The following is a 20,785-nucleotide window of genomic DNA, read 5'->3' as shown; positions in this document are numbered from 1 at the left end:
AAAGATTAACAGTGCGCTCAAAAAGAGCTCTACCACAATACTAATTCTATAAAATATGTTGATAATTATGTACTATAATGTATAAAAATTAGAATGGAATCCAAACTTTCCAATTGTAAATAAAATGTTATTTTATTTAGTATTTTACTAAAAACTTTTATGAACAGTAAATCACATACACATATAAAATAAAATAAGGTGCACCTTATATCTGCTACACAATAGATACAATGTAATTGAAACTTTATGTTAACGGCAAGAAAACATTATATGAGGTATAGTTCAGCGTGTTGCTTATTTTCTGTCACTTATTTTGTATCCAAACTTTGCAACGTTAATTATTTTTGGCAGCTCTGAAATAATGTAACATATAAAAGTGATAGTTAGATGCTGAGTTAAGCACGATATTTTTAGTTCCCGGGAGAATATATTTTGTAAGTGTCTCTTATGTGCTTTTAACTTTGAGGATCAATATTGCCCATACAGATGATTAACTCACCAGAATCCGAAAGTTTCAGAAGTCTTTCTCTGACCCGGTCCTATCTCGGTATTTTCCTCTTTAGTGTGGAGTGTTCGGCGTCTTGTCAGCCGTTAGGTTGGATTCTGACGTGTCTCAAACACGTGCTATGCTCATCCACCAATCACTGGGTCAGATTACCGGTGAGTAGTTTTTCAAAACAGCAATATGTTCCGTATGTGGAGATAAATCTGTGAATGTTCCAAGGGCAATAATCTCACTAAATGTAGGTCCTTTTTACACTTAGTAGTTTTGCCAAAAGTTCAAATAGTATCCAGAATGAGACTTTACGTGCTTTCAGTGTTAATCTTTTTTCAGATGCAATCCAGTACTTTCCTTAGGAAATATCCACATTAAGCTGGCCAGCTTTCATCGGTCTGAGTCATCTACGCGTTTCTGCTGAACATTCACAGATTTATCTCCACATACGGAACATATTGCCGTTTTGAAAAACTACTCACCGGTAATCTGACCCAGTGATTGGTGGATGAGCATAGCACGTGTTTGAGACACGTCAGAATCCAACCTAACGGCTGACAAGACGCCGAACACTCTACACTAAAGAGGAAAATACCGAGACAGGACCAGGTCAGAGAAAGACTTCTGAAACTTTCGGATTCTGGTGAGTTAATCATCTGTATGGGCAATATTGATCCTCAAAGTTAAAAGCACATAAGAGACACTTACAAAATATATTCTCCCGGGAACTAAAAATATCGTGCTTAACTCAGCATCTAACTATCACTTTTATATGTTACATTATTTCAGAGCTGCCAAAAATAATTAACGTTGCAAAGTTTGGATACAAAATAAGTGACAGAAAATAAGCAACACGCTGAACTATACCTCATACAATGTTTTCTTGCCGTTAACATAACAAAGTTTCAATTACATTGTATCTATTGTGTAGTAGATATAAGGTGCACCTTATTTTATTTTATATGTGTATGTGATTTACTGTTCATAAAAGTTTTTAGTAAAATACTAAATAAAATAACATTTTATTTACAATTGGAAAGTTTGGATTCTATTCTGGCTTTGTGTTCCATAAATATATTATTTTGCACTTATTAATATTTCATTATCACTTTGTTGACCATTTCTTAAGGGTACTTAAATCATTTATCATTTGTTATATTGCTCTGGATTCCTTTATTTGTTGATGCTGATTGTATCAGATCGTTGTTTTTTAAATATTATTAAAGACACATACAACTGTGACATACAACTATGTATTTAATCTCTGCAAATGTATTGCTTATTGTTAAATTCAAGTCAAGAGGAGAGATGTATTACTGGGAGCTAGCTGAACATGTTGGCTGAGCCAATGACAATGCATAGTTACCAGCTAGCTCCCAGTAATGCACTGTTGCTTCTGATCCTACCTAGGTATGCTTTAGAATAAAGGAAGCCAAGAGAACAAAGTAATTTTGATGATAGAAGTACACTGAAAATTCATGAAAATTTCATTTTTACTTCCATTTTCCTTGGACATAGCTAATAAAAACATACGCCACGGTGCAGATTATTCAGCTTAATCTATACTAGATCTTAATGGGTCACAATATTTAAAATACGGTCTCCTTTTATTATTTAAATTGGCATAATCCAAAGTTTATAACAAAAATAATTATCGGGTAGCACTAAGGTGCCCTAAGTGTCCTAGAAAACACAATATTGACCTTGTTTGGAACTTAAATTGTGCAGTTGTTAAACTGGTATTAGTTGTCATGGGTGATGCTTTGTTTCATTTGTTTGTGCCCACAAGTGTCACGTGCTTAGATTGTGTGATGTACTTGGTAGCCATATTGGATGAGAACAAGTGTTGGTACACACAGGTCTATGCCAGAGAGTAACGTAACCCCACATACCCCATTTGCTGTTTGTTGAAGTCCTGTTAGTTTAGACTATTCCTCCGTACCTAAATGTTTTCTCTAGGCCTATATCTGTGTAAAGCAAACTGAACTGTAACTACAAGTTATTTCTATGATCAGTGTATTTTATAACCGTATAACAATGCAGCCGTAACCTGAAGCATTTCAAGGTTCTAGATTTATTTTCTTGCAGCACCTAGAATGACGCGTTGGCTTTACCATGATAATCCCACAGCATTCCGTTTTCATTGTCTCTCTTACATTCACTGTGTGCAGATGTTTTCTAATGCCCATAACTTATGTACGTGACTGGGTCTTTGTTTGGTGATTTGTTACTTTCCTCTGGGTTTCCTTTGGTCTCTGTTTTTCTCTTCACCACCAACTCCATAATGCTGAGGTACACGGTTGAGGAAAAAAGTCCCTTTTGTTTTTCTGTTTGTCCTTTTATCCTATTAGGAAATGTTTGAGTGTATACGACACTGCTGAATGTGAAAAGTCTGGACAATACCCTGTCTACATCATTGCATGCAGAAGTTCAAATATGTTTAGAACCTCAAAGACTCCATCATAGTGTGTGTCAGTCAGTAGTCTGTTACTTGCTGAGACTTGCGATATGTCTTCTAATCTATGCATTAGCAATGTCTGACTTGGGGCAGTTCTAGACCATAAAACTAGGGGGGGGGGGGGTTAACCAGAAAGCTAAATATCAAGGGAGCAGAGGGGACAAGTGAGGGACCACATCTGCTATTACACTTCTGCCTGCCCTGCGTAGAGCACTGAGTATATAGAAATGTTACTGCCTTCCAGCAGATACCACCTCTGAGGTTTGGGGGTGCTACAGTCAAGACTGGTAGAACTTTGGCTTATTACGACTGTTAGTGAATTGGGTGCAAGCAATAACCGTAACATATCTACATGGCGGACAAGTGTTTGTAGTGAGGCCTGATACCCATCTGCTCCCTTTGTACAAATAGCCTCTCAGTGATTCAATAAGTTCTGTTCATAATACCTTTACTGTATCCATTAAGTCTATCTCTGATTTTGACACTTTGTGTCTCTTCTTCCAGCCGCTCAGTCTTGGAGGAAGTGCTAGATGAGGACCTTAGCAATGAGGCGTTCCCATTCTCCACGCACAAGCTGGTGATGGCTGCAGGGTTCAAGGTAAGTAAAATGGCCGTCCTCATGCTCTGTGAGATAACTGGGGAACATATTGCATTTAACCACACTGATTTATTGAGATTACAACTTCAAAGTTGAATGGAGAATCCAGTAAAAGCCAAAATCCTGTAGTTATCAGTTGCTTTTTCCATTTTCTCCAAAGCTCAGGTCCTGAATATTGAGTAAACATCACAAGGATAATCAATTAAGTATATATGTAGTATATAGAGGTATAAAATGGTGTATGACATCCTCCCTATATATGAGAAGCTTAATTATAACTTATAACAGATCAAAATTATTTGTCTCTTAATGTCACAAGTCTCCGGACATTATCTTACATATTTCCATACAATTTCAAAAGTAAATGTTCCTTCAACATAAAATGTATTTCTTTGCAATATCACAGAGAATAGAAAATATATTGTACAACTACTGTACTACACCTTATAATTTCCAACCTGCCCTTGCACTACTGGACAAGATCTGAGCACAGATGGATTTATCTGTATTATAAATTCCAACCTGCCCTTGCACTACTGGACAAGATCTGAGCACAGATGGATTTATCTGTATTATAATTTCCAACCTGCCCTTGCACTACTGGACAAGATCTGAGCACAGATGGATTTATCTGTGTTATAATTTCCAACCTGCCCTTGCACTACTGGACAAGATCTGAGCACAGATGGATTTATCTGTGTTATAATTTCCAACCTGCCCTTGCACTACTGGACAAGATCTGAGCACAGATGGATTTATCTGTATTATAATTTCCAACCTGCCCTTGCACTACTGGACAAGATCTGAGCACAGATGGATTTATCTGTATTATAATTTCCAACCTGCCCTTGCACTACTGGACAAGATCTGAGCACAGATGGATTTATCTGTGTTATAATTTCCAACCTGCCCTTGCACTACTGGACAAGATCTGAGCACAGATGGATTTATCTGTGTTATAATTTCCAACCTGCCCTTGCACTACTGGACAAGATCTGAGCACAGATGGATTTATCTGTATTATAATTTCCAACCTGCCCTTGCACTACTGGACAAGATCTGAGCACCGATGGATTTATCTGTATTATAATTTAGCCAGCTGTGCTCAGACAGAGATGAGCTGAAATCCTGGCTTGACATTTGCCATATTGAACATTTGATAGTGTTTGTGCCTTTGAGGACACTACAGACAAAATGTGTAATCTTCTAATAAATATAGAGCGGCTTTCTTGAAACTTCTCTAAATACCATCAAATGATCCTAAAAGAGTACACTACACCCTCAAATAATCACTGTGAATTTCTAGCAATACTTAAAGGGGTAGGAACATCAAAATTAAACGTGCATGCTTCAGATAGAGAAGGACATGTTAAGACCCTTTTAGATTCACTTCAATTTTCAAATTTACTTTATTCTCTTGGTGCCCTTTGTTGAAAAGAATATGTACATATCCTACACTACTGGGAGCTAACTGGTGGCTTCACACATTTGCCTTTTGTCTTTGGTTCACCAGATGTTGTCAGAAAAATTTTAGTATCACATTGCTGTTTTAGAACTTACTTTAACTATGTGTTTAATCCATTTTCAGGGGCTCCACCATGTTCTAACTTAGGTTTCCTTTTCTGCTGAAGACAAATAGGGGGCAGATCTAAATGAATGTGCAGACTAGGACTCTATGTAATAATTTAGTGTTAAGTCTGGATTCTGCACTTCCATTTCTAATAATTCTAATAATTTCTAAAATGGAACAAAATGAATAATAATAATATATAGCTAATAATTCTTTTACTACACCTAATTAAACTTTTTTTTATATATAATGAACTTATAGCATACCTGGGTCAGTAAGAAAAGAAAAACGGCAGTAGCAATAATACCGTCAATAATCACATTTGAATTTGGATCAATAAATAGGCCCATAGAGTTTTTGTTCCTTGGATCTTAAGTTACTTCTGGTGATGAGGAATCTTCAATTGAGGATGAACCTGATATTTCCTCTTTTTTGTTTAAAGTTAATCATATTCGTTCTCTTTAAAAGTAGGTCTTAATTACTTTAGGGATTAATATCCTAAAGTTTCTGATGATAAGCCTTGTAATCTTTTAAATTCAGTTTTTAAGACTTTTTTTTTTTTTTAAATCTCCCTGCGGTTTTTCCTATTCCTGATGCTGTCTCTGACTTGATTTCTAGGGGATTGTCTAAGCCAGATAATTATTTTACTCCTTCTTCAAGGTTTAAAAAGCTGTAATATCTACCTGCTACTAATGTTGATTTGTAGGAAACTGTTCCTAAGGTTGATGGAGCCATTTCCACTCTGGCTTATGTGGTTATTAAAGGCTATGTCACCACATCTTAATGTACTACTATTCCTTTGGAATACAGTACTTCTTTTAAATACTCTTTGGATAGAAAATTTGTCTTTTCATAGAAGGGCCTTTTTACAAGCAGGGTATATGCTCAGGCCAGCTATTTATTTTGCGGTTGTCGCTGCTGATTCAACTTACTGGTTATCTAGTCTTTCAGAACAGTATTTCATTCCTTTCATCAGAATAAAGAACAAAACGTTGACTTCTCTGCTCAGAAGCAAGGCACCTTTGGCTCAGTCTGGAGACCTAGTGCCAACTAGAGCAAGTGAAACAGGGTAAGACATCTATCCCTACTCCCAAAACTGCATTAAGATGCGGCCCCCCGATCCAGAGGTTCTAATAGGAGGCTTGGTTTCATTCTGTTCCAGATCCCTGGGTTCTGAATATAGTTTTTCAGGGATATTGAAGAGTATTTAGAACAAGGCCTCCCAGAGGAAGTTTTTTTTCTGTCCAATGTTCCAAGGAATCCTTTAAAAGCTCTGTGGTACCAATATATATATGTTGTAATAAGGTGAATATTTACAGGTATATATACAAATATATTTTACAACAAAACAGTCCAAATAATACAAGGCAACTAGCTACCACAACCCCAATTTGTGCAACAATGCAAAATAAATAAAATAATCACAGATAATTTTATCCCACGAATACTTAGCCAAATTCTCTGTGTGGTTTTTCTTTGTCCAAAATTAGCCATCATCAGTAGGAGGAGGAAAATGAGACTAGTTTGGTTTTCCAGTTTCTATGCCCCAATTCAATAGGGAACGGTTTATCATATGCCATTCAAAGGCTATATTATCTGTGGTGAAAGGGAGTTCTTACATGAAAAAGGCGTAGTGTTTTAAGTCCAGGGATAAAATCTCTGTTATGTCACTACAAGCTCAAGCTTTTTTTCCTATCTATCTCAGATCTGGAAACTATTGGAGTGATTTTACCAGTTCCTTTTCTTGAACACAGGCTGGAATTTTATTCAAATCTCTTCATTGTTCCAAAGAAGGAAGGTGCTTTCAGACCAGTTCTGGACCTCAAATCCCTGAACAAGTTTGTAAGGATTCCATCTTTTAAAATGCAAAGCATTCAGACTCTCCTGCATTTTGTTAATCAAGGTCAGTTTATGTCCGCAATAGATTTAAAGGATGCTTACCTTCATGTTTCAATTCACAGAGAACATTTCCAGTTTCTGCCTTTCTGGACAAGCATTTTCAGTTTGTTGCTCTACCATTTGGTCTGGCTACAGCTCCAAGAATATTCACAAAGGTTATGGCTGCCCTTTTGTCTGTTTTCAGAATTTAGTGTATTTCAGTCTTTCCATACCTGGTCGACATCTTGGTTTAAGCTCTGTCTTTATCTTTAGTAGAATCTCACACCAATCGACTCCTAAAAAGCATGGTTGGAGGAACAATTTCCCAAAAGGTTATTTAAATTCTCAACAAAGGTAGTTTTTGGGGATTTTAAATAGATTCAGTTGCCATGAGTCTTTCTCTAACAGAGCAGAGAAGGTTAAGATTGGTAATGGGATTGGGTGACCCGGGAGAGCCTAATGAAAGGCCAAGGAATATGATTAAGGACTAGTGGGACTACAGAATATTGGTATTAAAGTTAAAAACACATGATAAAAAGCCAATATTAATAAAAGATTAATAAAATATGAATAAAATGTCAACTCTAATTTATTAGACTAGAGAGTGACTATATTTGTTTACACAAATTATTAAAAAGGAATAAAGTAATACAATGTGATCAATGTAATACAAAATTATAAGCATGGATCCATGTTACAACACAATGTTAAAATAATAAATACAAATACATACATTTAATTAAAAGTAGTGTTGTTCAATATACAGATGATAAATGTTAATCACAGTATAACTTCGGTAACTGGTGAAACGGGTACAGATATATAAATGTTCCTATGTCCTCAAATAGATATAAGGGGTTTTTTAAACCTCTGATAAGTTTGTGGTAATCCTGTTAAAAAATGATGATATCTCCAAAAAGTGCAACAACAAAAAATGTGAAGTGAAAAAATGAAACAAAAAAGAAATTGATAACTTCAAAACTCATTTAAAAAATAAATCACTCAAAAATTGTGATACAAATGGTAATAAGTGATAAAAAGAAATTGATGTTTAAAAAATTATTTCTCTTGTTAAGTGTAGTCAGTCCACGGGTCATCCATTACTTATGGAATATATATCTCTTCCTAACAGGAAGCTGCAAGAGGATCACCCAGCAGAGCTGCTATATAGCTCCTCCCCTCACATGTCATATTCAGTCATTCTCTTGCAGCCTAACTAAGATAGGTCGCTGTGAGAGGTCTGTGGTGTTTTTTAACCTAGTTTATTTCTACAATCAAAAGTTTGTTATTTTAAATGGCACCGGAGTGTGCTGTTTATTCTCAGGCAGCATTAGAAGAAGAATCTGCCTGCGTTTTCTATGATCTTAGCAGACGTAACTAAGATCCACTGGCTGTTCTCATCTGAGGAGTGAGGTAACTTCAGAGAAGGGGAATAGCATGCAGGGCCCCCCTGCAAAAGAGGTATGTGCAGTAAATTATTTTTCTGAGGAATGGAATTGACTGAGAAAATACTGCTGATACCAATGTAAAGTAAGTTCAGCTTTAAATGCAGTGATAGCGACTGGTATTAGGCTGATGAGTGTGTGTACATTGAATATATTTTTCTAAGGAATGGAATTGACTCTGAAAATACTGTTAATACTGAAATAATGTATGAGCCTTAACTGCAGTAAAAGCGACTGGTAGCAGGCTTATTAATAACAATTCATAACTTTTCAAATGTATGTTTAAAACGTTTACTGGCATGTTAATCGTTTTTTGTGAGGTACTTGGTGATAAAACTTATTGGGGCATGATTTTTACCACATGGCCATCTTTGTTTTCTGCATAGAAACAGTTTTCTGAGCTTCCCCACTGTTGTAATATGAGTGGGAGGGGCCTATTTTAGCGCTTTTTTGCGCAGTAAAAATTCAGTCACAATCTGTCTACTTCATCCTCCATGATCCAGATCGTCTCTAGAGAGCTCAGGGGTCTTCAAAATTCATTTTGAGGGAGGTAATCAGTCACAGCAGACCTGTGACAGTGTGTTTTGACTGTGAGAAAAACGTTAATTATTAAATTGTTAATCCGTTTTTGGGTATTAAGGGGTTAATCATCCATTTGCTGGTGGGTGCAATCCTTTGCTAACTTAATACATTTACTGTGAAAAATTGGTTGCTATAACTATTTTGGTTCATTGTTATTTCAACTGTGACAGCTTTTTGTGCTTCTTAAAGGCACAGTAGCGTTTTTTATATTGCTTGTAAATTTATTTAGAAAAGTATTTCCAAGCTTGCTAGTCTCATTGCTAGTCTGTTTAAACATGTCTGACACAGATGAATCTCTTTGTTCACTATGTTTAAAGGCCAATGTGGAGCCCAATAGAAATTTATGTACTAATTGCATTGATGCTACTTTAAATAAAAGTCAATCTTTACATGTAAAGAAATTATCACCAGACAACGAGGGGGAAGTTATGCCGACTAACTCTCCTCACGTGTCAGTACCTTCGCCTCCCGCTCAGGAGGTGCGTGATTTTGTGGCGCCAAGTACATCAGGGAGGCCCTTACAAATCACTTTGCAAGACATGGCTACTGTTATGACAGAAGTATTATCTAAATTGCCAGAATTAAGAGGCAAGCGCGATAGCTCTGGGTTAAGGACAGAGCGCGCGGGTGAGGTGAGAGCCATGTCAGATACTGCGTCACAGTTTGCAGAACGTGAAGACGGAGAGCTTCATTCTGTGGGTGACGGATCTGATCCAGGGAGACTGGATTCAGAGATTTCTAATTTTAAATTTAAGCTTGAGAACCTCCGCATATTGATAGGGGAGGTATTAGCGGCTCTGAATGATTGTAACACGGTTGCAATTCCAGAAAAATTATGTAGGTTGGATAGATACTATGCGGTACCGGTGTGTACTGACGTGTTTCCTATACCTAAAAGGCTTACAGAGATTATTAGCAAGGAGTGGGATAGACCTGGTGTGCCCTTTTCCCCTCCTCCCATATTTAGGAAAATGTTTCCTATAGACGCCACCACACGAGACTTATGGCAGACGGTCCCTAAGGTGGAGGGAGCAGTTTCTACTTTAGCTAAGCGTACCACTATCCCGGTGGAGGATAGTTGTGCCTTTTCAGATCCAATGGATAAGAAATTAGAGGGTTACCTTAAGAAAATGTTTGTTCAACAAGGTTTTATCTTACAGCCCCTTGCATGCATTGCGCCTGTCACTGCTGCGGCGGCATTCTGGTTTGAGTCTCTGGAAGAGGCCATTCGCACAGCTCCATTGGATGAAATTATGAACAAGCTTAAAGCACTTAAGCTAGCTAACGCATTTGTTTCTGATGCCGTCGTACATTTAACCAAACTTACGGCTAAGAACTCCGGATTCGCCATCCAAGCGCGCAGAGCGCTATGGCTTAAATCCTGGTCAGCTGACGTGACTTCTAAATCTAAATTGCTTAATATTCCTTTCAAAGGGCAGACCTTATTCGGGCCCGGCTTGAAAGAAATTATAGCTGACATTACGGGAGGTAAGGGCCATGCTCTACCTCAGGACAGGGCCAAATCAAAGGCCAAACAGTCTAATTTTCGTGCCTTTCGTAACTTCAAGGCAGGAGCAGCATCAACTTCCTCCGCTCCAAAACAGGAAGGAGCTGTTGCTCGTTACAGGCAGGGCTGGAAAGTTAACCAGTCCTGGAACAAGGGCAAGCAGGCCAAGAAACCTGCTGCTGCCCCCAAGACAGCATGAAGAGAGGGCCCCCTATCCGGAAACGGATCTAGTGGGGGGCAGACTTTCTCTCTTCGCCCAGGCTTGGGCAAGAGATGTCCAGGATCCCTGGGCGTTGGAGATCATATCTCAGGGATATCTCCTGGACTTCAAAACTTCTCCTCCACGAGGGAGATTTCATCTTTCAAGGTTATCAGCAAACCAAATAAAGAAAGAGGCGTTTCTACGCTGTGTACAAGACCTTTTACTAATGGGGGTGATCCACCCAGTTCCGCGGACGGAACACGGGCAGGGATTCTATTCAAATCTATTTGTGGTTCCCAAGAAAGAGGGAACCTTCAGACCAATCTTGGACTTAAAAATCCTAAACAAATTTCTAAGAGTTCCATCATTCAAAATGGAAACTATTCGAACCATCCTTCCCATGATCCAAGAGGGTCAGTACATGACCACAGTGGACTTAAAGGATGCCTACCTTCACATACAGATTCACAAGGATCATTATCGGTACCTAAGATTTGCTTTCCTAGACAGGCATTACCAGTTTGTAGCTCTTCCCTTCGGATTAGCTACGGCTCCAAGAATCTTTACAAAAGTTCTGGGCTCACTTCTGGCGGTACTAAGACCGCGAGGCATAGCGGTGACTCCGTACCTAGACGACATTCTGATACAAGCGTCAAGTTTTCAAACTGCCAAGTCTCATACAGAGATAGTTCTGGCATTTCTGAGGTCGCATGGGTGGAAGGTGAACATGGAAAAGAGTTCTCTATTACCACTTACAAGAGTTCCCTTTCTAGGGACTCTTATAGATTCTGTAGAGATGAAAAATTACCTGACAGAGGCCAGGTTATCAAAACTTCTAAATGCTTGCCGTGTCCTTCATTCCATTCCACACCCGTCAGTAGCTCAGTGCATGGAAGTAATCGGCTTAATGGTAGCGGCAATGGACATAGTACCATTTGCGCGCCTGCATCTCAGACCGCTGCAATTGTGCATGCTAAGTCAGTGGAACGGGGATTACTCAGATTTGTCCCCCCTACTAAGTCTGGATCAAGAGACCAGAGATTCTCTTCTATGGTGGCTCTCTCGGCCACATCTGTCCAAGGGGATGACCTTTCGCAGGCCAGATTGGATGATTGTAACAACAGACGCCAGCCTTCTAGGCTGGGGCGCAGTCTGGAACTCCCTGAAAGCTCAGGGATTATGGACTCAGGAGGAGAAACTCCTCCCAATAAATATTCTGGAATTAAGAGCAATATTCAATGCTCTCCTAGCTTGGCCTCAGTTAGCAACTCTGAGGTTCATCAGATTTCAGTCAGACAACATCACGACTGTGGCTTACATCAACCATCAAGGGGGAACCAGAAGTTCCCTAGCGATGTTGGAAGTCTCAAAGATAATTCGCTGGGCAGAGTCTCACTATTGCCACCTGTCAGCGATTTACATCCCAGGAGTAGAGAACTGGGAGGCGGATTTTCTAAGTCGCCAGACTTTTCATCCGGGGGAGTGGGAACTTCATCCGGAGGTCTTTGCTCAACTGATTCATCGTTGGGGCAAACCAGATCTGGATCTCATGGCGTCTCGCCAGAACGCCAAGCTTCCTTGTTACGGATCCAGGTCCAGGGACCCGGGAGCGTTGCTGATAGATGCTCTGACAGCCCCTTGGGTCTTCAACATGGCTTATGTGTTTCCACCATTCCCGATGCTTCCTCGTTTGATTGCCAAGATCAAACAGGAGAGAGCTTCAGTGATTCTGATAGCGCCTGCGTGGCCACGCAGGACCTGGTATGCAGACCTAGTGGACATGTCGTCCTGTCCACCGTGGTCTCTGCCTCTGAGACAGGACCTTCTAATTCAGGGTCCTTTCAAACATCCAAATCTAATTTCTCTGAGGCTGACTGCATGGAGATTGAACGCTTGATTCTATCAAAGCGTGGCTTCTCGGAGTCGGTTATTGATACCTTAATACAGGCTAGGAAGCCTGTTACCAGAAAAATTTACCATAAGATATGGCGTAAATATTTATATTGGTGCGAATCCAAGAGTTACTCATGGAGTAAGGTTAGGATTCCTAGGATATTGTCCTTTCTACAAGAGGGTTTAGAAAAGGGCTTATCTGCTAGTTCGTTAAAGGGACAGATTTCTGCTCTGTCTATTCTTCTACACAAACGTCTGGCTGAAGTTCCAGACGTTCAGGCTTTTTGTCAGGCTTTAACTAGGATTAAGCCTGTGTTTAAGACTGTTGCTCCGCTGTGGAGCTTAAACTTAGTTCTTAATGTTCTTCAAGGCGTTCCATTTGAACCCCTTCATTCCATTGATATCAAGCTGTTATCCTGGAAGGTTTTGTTTTTGATGGCTATTTCCTTGGCTCGAAGAGTCTCTGAGTTATCTGCCTTACATTGTGATTCTCCTTATCTGATTTTTCATTCAGACAAGGTAGTTCTGCGTACTAAACCTGGGTTCTTACCTAAGGTAGTTACTAACAGGAATATCAATCAAGAGATTGTTATTCCATCACTGTGTCCTAACCCTTCTTCAAAGAAGGAACGACTTTTGCATAATTTGGACGTAGTCCGTGCCCTGAAGTTCTATTTGCAGGCAACTAAAGATTTTCGTCAAACTTCTTCCCTGTTTGTCGTTTACTCTGGACAGAGAAGAGGTCAAACGGCTTCGGCTACCTCTCTCTCTTTTTGGCTTCGTAGCATAATACGTTTAGCCTATGAGACTGCTGGACAGCAGCCTCCTGAAAGGATTACAGCTCATTCTACTAGAGCTGTGGCTTCCACCTGGGCCTTTAAAAATGAGGCCTCTGTTGAACAGATTTGCAAGGCTGCGACTTGGTCTTCGCTTCACACCTTTTCAAAATTTTACAAATTTGACACTTTTGCTTCTTCTGAGGCTATTTTTGGGAGAAAGGTACTTCAGGCAGTGGTTCCTTCTGTTTAATGTTCCTGCCTTGTCCCTCCCTTCATCCGTGTACTTTAGCTTTGGTATTGGTATTCCATAAGTAATGGATGACCCGTGGACTGACTACACTTAACAAGAGAAAACATAATTTATGCTTACCTGATAAATTTATTTCTCTTGTAGTGTAGTCAGTCCACGGCCCGCCCTGTCTTTAAGGCAGACCTAAATTTTAATTGAACTCCAGTCTCCACTGCACCCTATGGTTTCTCCTTTCTCGTCTGCTTTGGTCGAATGACTGAATATGACATGTGAGGGGAGGAGCTATATAGCAGCTCTGCTGGGTGATCCTCTTGCAGCTTCCTGTTAGGAAGAGATATATATTCCATAAGTAATGGATGACCCGTGGACTGACTACACTACAAGAGAAATAAATTTATCAGGTAAGCATAAATTATGTTTTTTTGTAAAAAATAACATAAAAAAACAAAAAACTAAGTAATGCAAACATTGTGAATGGTGTATACCCCAATTAAAGAGTTAATAGTAGTTGTGCTGAAGTGAATAGTGTCTCTAATAATCCTCCTTATGAATGTGTCCTCTATTCCTGGATAGGTGGTGTTTATGTGATATGTAGTGAAAGAATATCTTCAAACTGTGTCCTGAATTTAATCCTTAGTAAATCCTATGTGGTATCCTGTAAAAGAAATAATGACATAGCGCAATACTGCTATACAAATATAACAAAATATCAGAAATTTGCTCACCAAATTTGCTGCCAACGCGTTTCGGCCCTATTCTGGGCCTTTTTCAAGACTTGAATTTTTGCATTACTTCGTTTTTGTCTTTATCTTTAGTAGAATCTCACACCAATCGACTCTTGTTGTTTCCTAAAAAGCATGGTTGGAGGAACAATTTCCCAAAAGGTTCTTTAAATCCTCAACAAAGGTAGTTTTTGGGGATTTTAAATAGATTCAGTTGCCATGAGTCTTTCTCTAACAGAGCAGAGAAGGTTAAGATTGGTAATGGGATTGGGTGACCCGGGAGAGCCTAATGAAAGGCCAAGGAATATGATTAAGGACTAGTGGGACTACAGAATATTGGTATTAAAGTTAAAAACACATGATAAAAAGCCAATATTAATAAAAGATTAATAAAATATGAATAAAATGTCAACTCTAATTTATTAGACTAGAGAGTGACTATATTTGTTTACACAAATTATTAAAAAGGAATAAAGTAATACAATGTGATCAATGTAATACAAAATTATAAGCATGGATCCATGTTACAACACAATGTTAAAATAATAAATACAAATACATACATTTAATTAAAAGTAGTGTTGTTCAATATACAGATGATAAATGTTAATCACAGTATAACTTCGGTAACTGGTGAAACGGGTACAGATATATAAATGTTCCTATGTCCTCAAATAGATATAAGGGGTTTTTTAAACCTCTGATAAGTTTGTGGTAATCCTGTTAAAAAATGATGATATCTCCAAAAAGTGCAACAACAAAAAATGTGAAGTGGAAAGTGAAAAAATCAAACAAAAAAGAAATTGATAACTTCAAAACTCATTTAAAAAATACATCACTCAAAAATTGTGATACAAATGGTAATAAGTGATAAAAAGAAATTGATGTTTAAAAAATTATTTTTTGTAAAAAATAAAAAATAAAATAAAAAAACAAAAAACAAAGTAATGCAAAAATTGTGAATGGTGTATACCCCAATTAAAGATTTAATAGTAGTTGTGCTGAAGTGAATAGTGTCTCTAATAATCCTCCTTATGAATGTGTCCTCTATTCCTGGATAGGTGGTGTTTATGTGATATGTAGTGAAAGAATATCTTCAAACTGTGTCCTGAATTTAATCCTTAGTAAATCCTATGTGGTATCCTGTAAAAGAAATAATGACATAGCGCAATACTGCTATACAAATATAACAAAATATCAGAAATTTGCTCACCAAATTTGCTGCCAACGCGTTTTGGCCCTATTCTGGGCCTTTTTCAAGACTTGAATTTTTGCATCACTTCGTTTTTTGTTTTTTGATTTTATTTTTTATTTTTTACAAAAAATTATTTTTTTCAACATCAATTTCTTTTTATCACTTATTACCATTTGTATCACAATTTTTGAGTGATTTATTTTTTAAATGAGTTTTGAAGTTATCAATTTCTTTTTTGTTTGATTTTTTTCACTTTTCACTTCACATTTTTTGTTGTTGCACTTTTTGGAGATATCATCATTTTTTAACAGGATTACCACATAAACTTATCAGAGGTTTAAAAAACCCCTTATATCTATTTGAGTACATAGGAACATTTATATATCTGTATCCGTTTCACCAGTTACCGAAGCTGTACTGTGATTAACATTTATCATCTGTATATTGAACAATAATTTGTGTAAATAAATATAGTCACTCTAGTCTACTCAATTAGAGTTGACATTTTATTCATCTTTTATTCATTTTTTATTCAATATTGGCTTTTTATCATGTGTTTTTAACTTTAATACCAATATTCTGTAGTCCCACTAGTCCTTAATCATATTCCTTGGCCTTTCATTAGGCGCTCCCGGGTCACCCAATCCCATTATTTATCCCATTTAAGGAAAACTAGGTTTCCTTTGTTCTCAGGAGCCATTAGGAATAACTATTTTGAGCGCTGTAAGATACCAATTAAATACCAAAGGTTAAGATTGGTGTCAGCTTGTCTTAACCTTCAGTCTCTCTCTTTCCCCTCGGTAGCTCTTTTTATGGAAGTTCTAGATCTTATGATTGCATCTTCAGATACAATTCCATTTGCTCATTTTTACATGAGACCTCTTCAGCTTTGTATATTTAGTCAATGGTGCAGAAATTATACTCTGCTTTCTCAAAAGATATTTTTGGATCCCAATACAAGTCAGTCTCTGATTTGGTGGCTGGCTGGATCATCAGTTTATTATTTCGTGGGGCTTCTTTTGCTTGTCCTACTTGGACTATGATCACTACAAATGAAAGTTGTTTGGGGGTCTTTATCTTCGTCAATCTCTTCATACAGGGGAGTGGTCTCTTCGCCAGGATGTGTTTAATCAGATTGTGGATCTTCAGGGTCTCCCAGAGATAGATCTGATGGCCTCTCATTTAACCCTTTAAGGACGCAGCTTTCAGTTTGCTCAATTGTTTTATGACGGAAAAATTCCTTCATATGTCCTTAAGAGGTTAAACAAGAAACTCCCCAGGTACTTTGCAAGGTCAAGGGATCCTCAAGCAGAGTTAGTGGATGCTCCAGTAGTTCCTTGGTCTTGCTTTATCTGTTTCCTCCTCTGTTACTTCTACCCAATATGATTTTTAAGATACACCTAGAGAAATCTTATTTAATCCTGATTGCTCCAGCTTGGCCTTGCTGGGTTTGATATGCAGATCTTGTTCATATGTCCAGCTGTCCTGCTTGGCCTCTGCAATCTGATCTTCTGTCTCAAGCTCTGTTTTCCATCTGGATCTCAAGTCTTTAAACTTGATGGTATGGAAATTGAACAGTTAGTTCTTAGATATAGGGGTTTCTCTGATTCTGTAATTGAAACCTTAATTCAAGCCTATAAGCCTTTTACTAGGAAGTATTATCATAAGGTCTGAAAGGCCTTTATTTCTTGGTTTGTGGATCTTGGTTTTTCCTGGCATTCATTCAGAACTCCTATGATTCTGCCATTTTTACTGGATGGTATAGACAAGGGCTTATCTGATAGTTCTTTGAAGATGCAGTTTTCTGTTTTTTCAGTCTTGTTTCATAGGGAGATTGTTAGTCTTCCTGATATTCATAGCTTTGTTCAGGCTTTGGTTCATCATAATAACCTGTAATCATGCCAATCTCTCCTCCATGGAAGGCAGCTACTTGTTCTTCTTTGCATACTTTTAGAAAAATCTACCATTTTGCTGTTTTTGCTTCTTCTGAGGCAGCTTTTGGTTGGAAGGTTCTTCAGGCAGTTGTCTCAGGTAGATTTTTTGCCTGTTTGATTTATTTTTTAAGTGCATTCTAAAAAAATAAAAAATTTGGGGGGGGCTGGATTTAATTTCTCAGTGAAAAAAAAATGTTTTTTAAATCCCTCCCTTTATGTTATTACTCATGGACTCCACAGCTTGGAAATTAGTTCCCAGGTTTATTGGATCATGGACTCTCACCACCTGTATGAAAGAAAACATAATTTAGGCTTTCCTGAAAAATTTATTTCTCTCATGGTGTTGAGAGTCTATGAGAACCCCACCCTATGTGTTCTAGGGTTAATTTATTTTTGGAACATCTTTTTTCCCTGCTCCTTTTTATGGCTCTTATTCCTTTTTCTTACCTCGCTAGTCTTGGCTATACGTTAAACTGAGGTATGTGTGAGGTGGAAGGGGTTTTATAGGGCTACTGGGGTTTGGGAACCTCTGGCCTGGATCTTTGTACTTTTGTCTCCCTTTAAAAGTATATTAAACACTTTTGAGATGGTGATATAAAATGATAAATCATATATATATATATATAGAGAGAGAGAGAGAGAGAGGTTAACCTACTATCAGCTGATGAGTGGCAAAACCACGAAACAGCTGTCCTGGGATTGGTCTGAGTCACTGTACTAACCCTAGCTAAGCATAAAAGCTGTGTAATACAGCAGTGCTATGGCATAAAGGGAAGTCTGTCTTAAAAAGCAGGCTAAAAGTAAACAGGTGAGTCATTATGAACCTCATTTGCATATCTTAACCAGATTCCTTTGCTGCATTGGAAACAGTGTAGTCAGAGAGTTTCTAGGTTTAAAGCAAGTCTTCTGACTTGTTTAGATTTGTAAATGGTTTACACAATGAGTTATTTTCTCTGTATTTTGTATTTAGTGGAGGATTTTAAACTCACTTTTCGCCTCCCCATAATTTTAATTGTGTTATATATATATATATATATATATATATATATATATATATATATATATATATAAAAAAACCTCCGCTATATAGGTTCATTATTTTTTTGTCCCCTTTTCCTGTAAATCCATTCTGAAATTGTGAGTTTTTCAGTTCCTGTTAGAAATGGAAGTGCAGAACACTGTTATATTTCACACAGCCATTGGTTGCACACTCTAGTGACCTATTTATAACTGTCCCTAATTGGCCACAGCAGAGGAGGTAACCCAAGTTACAACATGGCAGCTCCCATTGTTTTATAGGCACTAAAAAATTACACTTATTTTGTCAATATATAAACAGCTAATTGTATTGTTCTCAGACTAATCTTTTTTCATTCTATCAAGCATTTATTTAGTGTTTATTTAATTGTGTTTAATGTTCCTTTAACTACAACTTATAGCTGGTTTTGAGCATATAAAGCAGTTTAGTTGCACACACCTGTAGGTAGCTTTCCGGGACTGAACAGGTTAACTTGCTGTCTTTTAGTGGGCTTATAATGTCACCCTTCCTATTATAGAAGCTGCAGGTGCCTGGAATTGTTCACTGACCCCCTACCCCCTAGCAGCTGTGCTTTGCTAAAAGCCTGCCTTTTGTAACCCAAATAGATTTTCGTATCCTCCTAAGCGATATCTCTCACATCCATCTCTTTGCCTGACTGATCTAATGGCATAATGGAGAAAAAAGCTCCTGGCCTCTCCGGCAAGCAACCGTGTGCAATATGCAATTCAGAGATACAGTAACAAAGTAGTTTTGACATAATCCAAAGGCTGAAAAGATAAGTTAGAAGATCCGATGAAAATCATCTGCAACGTATCTGGGCACTTCTGTATTCTACATGTTTTAACCCTTCAGTGGTAATAATTCTAAAGTATTTCAGCAGCATTTATATCATATTATAGGAGATAAACTTTTTATATGTGATTACTGATCAGACATACAGATTCTAAAATCTAAATTGTAACCTTTTAACGCCGTTGTGACGTTCTATTCCGTCCTAACCATGCCGGGCTTTAGCGCAGTTAGGACGGAATAGAACGTCCTAACCGTTTGGTTGTCCTGAAGCCAACGGCGCTTCCAGGATGCGATTGCGGTCTGGAGTGCGTGCCTAGCATCATAGGGACGCCCCCCTGACCCGATTCCATCATTGATATCTCGGGATCGAGTGCACGATCGCGGGATTTCAATTTGTTTACATTGGAACGTTGTCATCTAGCACTCTTGGAAATGTATAACAATGCTAAAAACATTCTTGCAAAACTGCTGCCATATAGTGCTACAGACACGTGCACACTACTAAACTAATATTTCTGCTTTTCAACAACGAATAGCAAAAGAACAAAGCAAATTTGATAATAGAAGTAAATTGTATAGTGTTTTAAAATTCTACCCTCTACACTTTAATCATGAAGGAAATTTTTTTGGGATTTCATGTTCCTTTAAAGAGATTTGGGCACCTTCTAGAGAACTCCTGCCTCTTATCCATTCTAGAGAACTCCTTTTCATCTACCTTCTTGAGAACTTCTGCCTCTTCTCTGTTCTAGGGAGCTCCTGCCTCTTCTCTGTTCTAGGGAGCTCCTGCTTCTTCTCTGTTCTAGGGAGCTCCTGTCTCTTCTCTGTTCTAGGGAGCTCCTGCCTCTTCTCTGTTCTAGGGAGCTCCTGCTTCTTCTCTGTTCTAGGGAGCTCCTGCTTCTTCTCTGTTCTAGGGAGCTCCTGTCTCTTCTCTGTTCTAGGGAGCTCCTGCCTCATCTCTGTTCTAGGGAGCTCCTGCTTCTTCTCTGTTCTAGGGAGCTCCTGTCTCTTCTCTGTTCTAGGGAGCTCCTGCCTCTTCTCTGTTCTAGGGAGCTCCTGCTTCTTCTCTGTTCTAGGGAGCTCCTGCTTCTTCTCTGTTCTAGGGAGCTCCTGTCTCTTCTCTGTTCTAGGGAGCTCCTGTCTCTTCTCTGTTCTAGGGAGCTCCTGCTTCTTCTCTGTTCTAGGGAGCTCCTGTCTCTTCTCTGTTCAAGGGAGCTCCTGCTTCTTCTCTGTTCTAGGGAGCTCCTGTCTCTTCTCTGTTCTAGGGATCTCCTGTCTCTTCTCTGTTCTAGGGAGCTCCTGACTCTTCTCTGTTCTGAAGAACTCCTACCTCTTCTCTGTTCTGGAGAAATAATGCATCTTCTCTGTTCTGGAGAACTCCTGCCTCTTCTCTGTTCTAGGGAGCTCCTGCCTCTTCTCTGTTCTAGGGAGCTCCTGCTTCTTCTCTG

General features: G+C 38.4%; 1 protein-coding gene across 4 annotated transcripts in view; it reads left to right on the top strand.

Annotated features, from left to right (window-relative positions):
* Positions 1–20,785, top strand: part of SARDH (sarcosine dehydrogenase) — a 263,164-nt gene that overhangs the window by 179,295 nt on the left and 63,084 nt on the right. For all 4 annotated transcript variants that reach the window (XR_008399747.1, XM_053695898.1, XM_053695900.1 and 1 more), the window contains exon 17: positions 3,459–3,552. Coding sequence is in view for 3 of the 4 variants with exons in the window: in XM_053695898.1 (XP_053551873.1) it covers positions 3,459–3,552 (94 nt within the window). In the remaining variant the exon portion in view is untranslated. The remainder of the gene's footprint in view (positions 1–3,458; positions 3,553–20,785) is intronic.

This window comes from Bombina bombina, chromosome 12 (assembly GCF_027579735.1).
Source record: "Bombina bombina isolate aBomBom1 chromosome 12, aBomBom1.pri, whole genome shotgun sequence".
NCBI classification, from domain to species: domain Eukaryota; kingdom Metazoa; phylum Chordata; class Amphibia; order Anura; family Bombinatoridae; genus Bombina; species Bombina bombina.
Note: the sequence above shows the minus strand (reverse complement) of the source record. Positions and strands in the feature narration are given on the sequence as shown.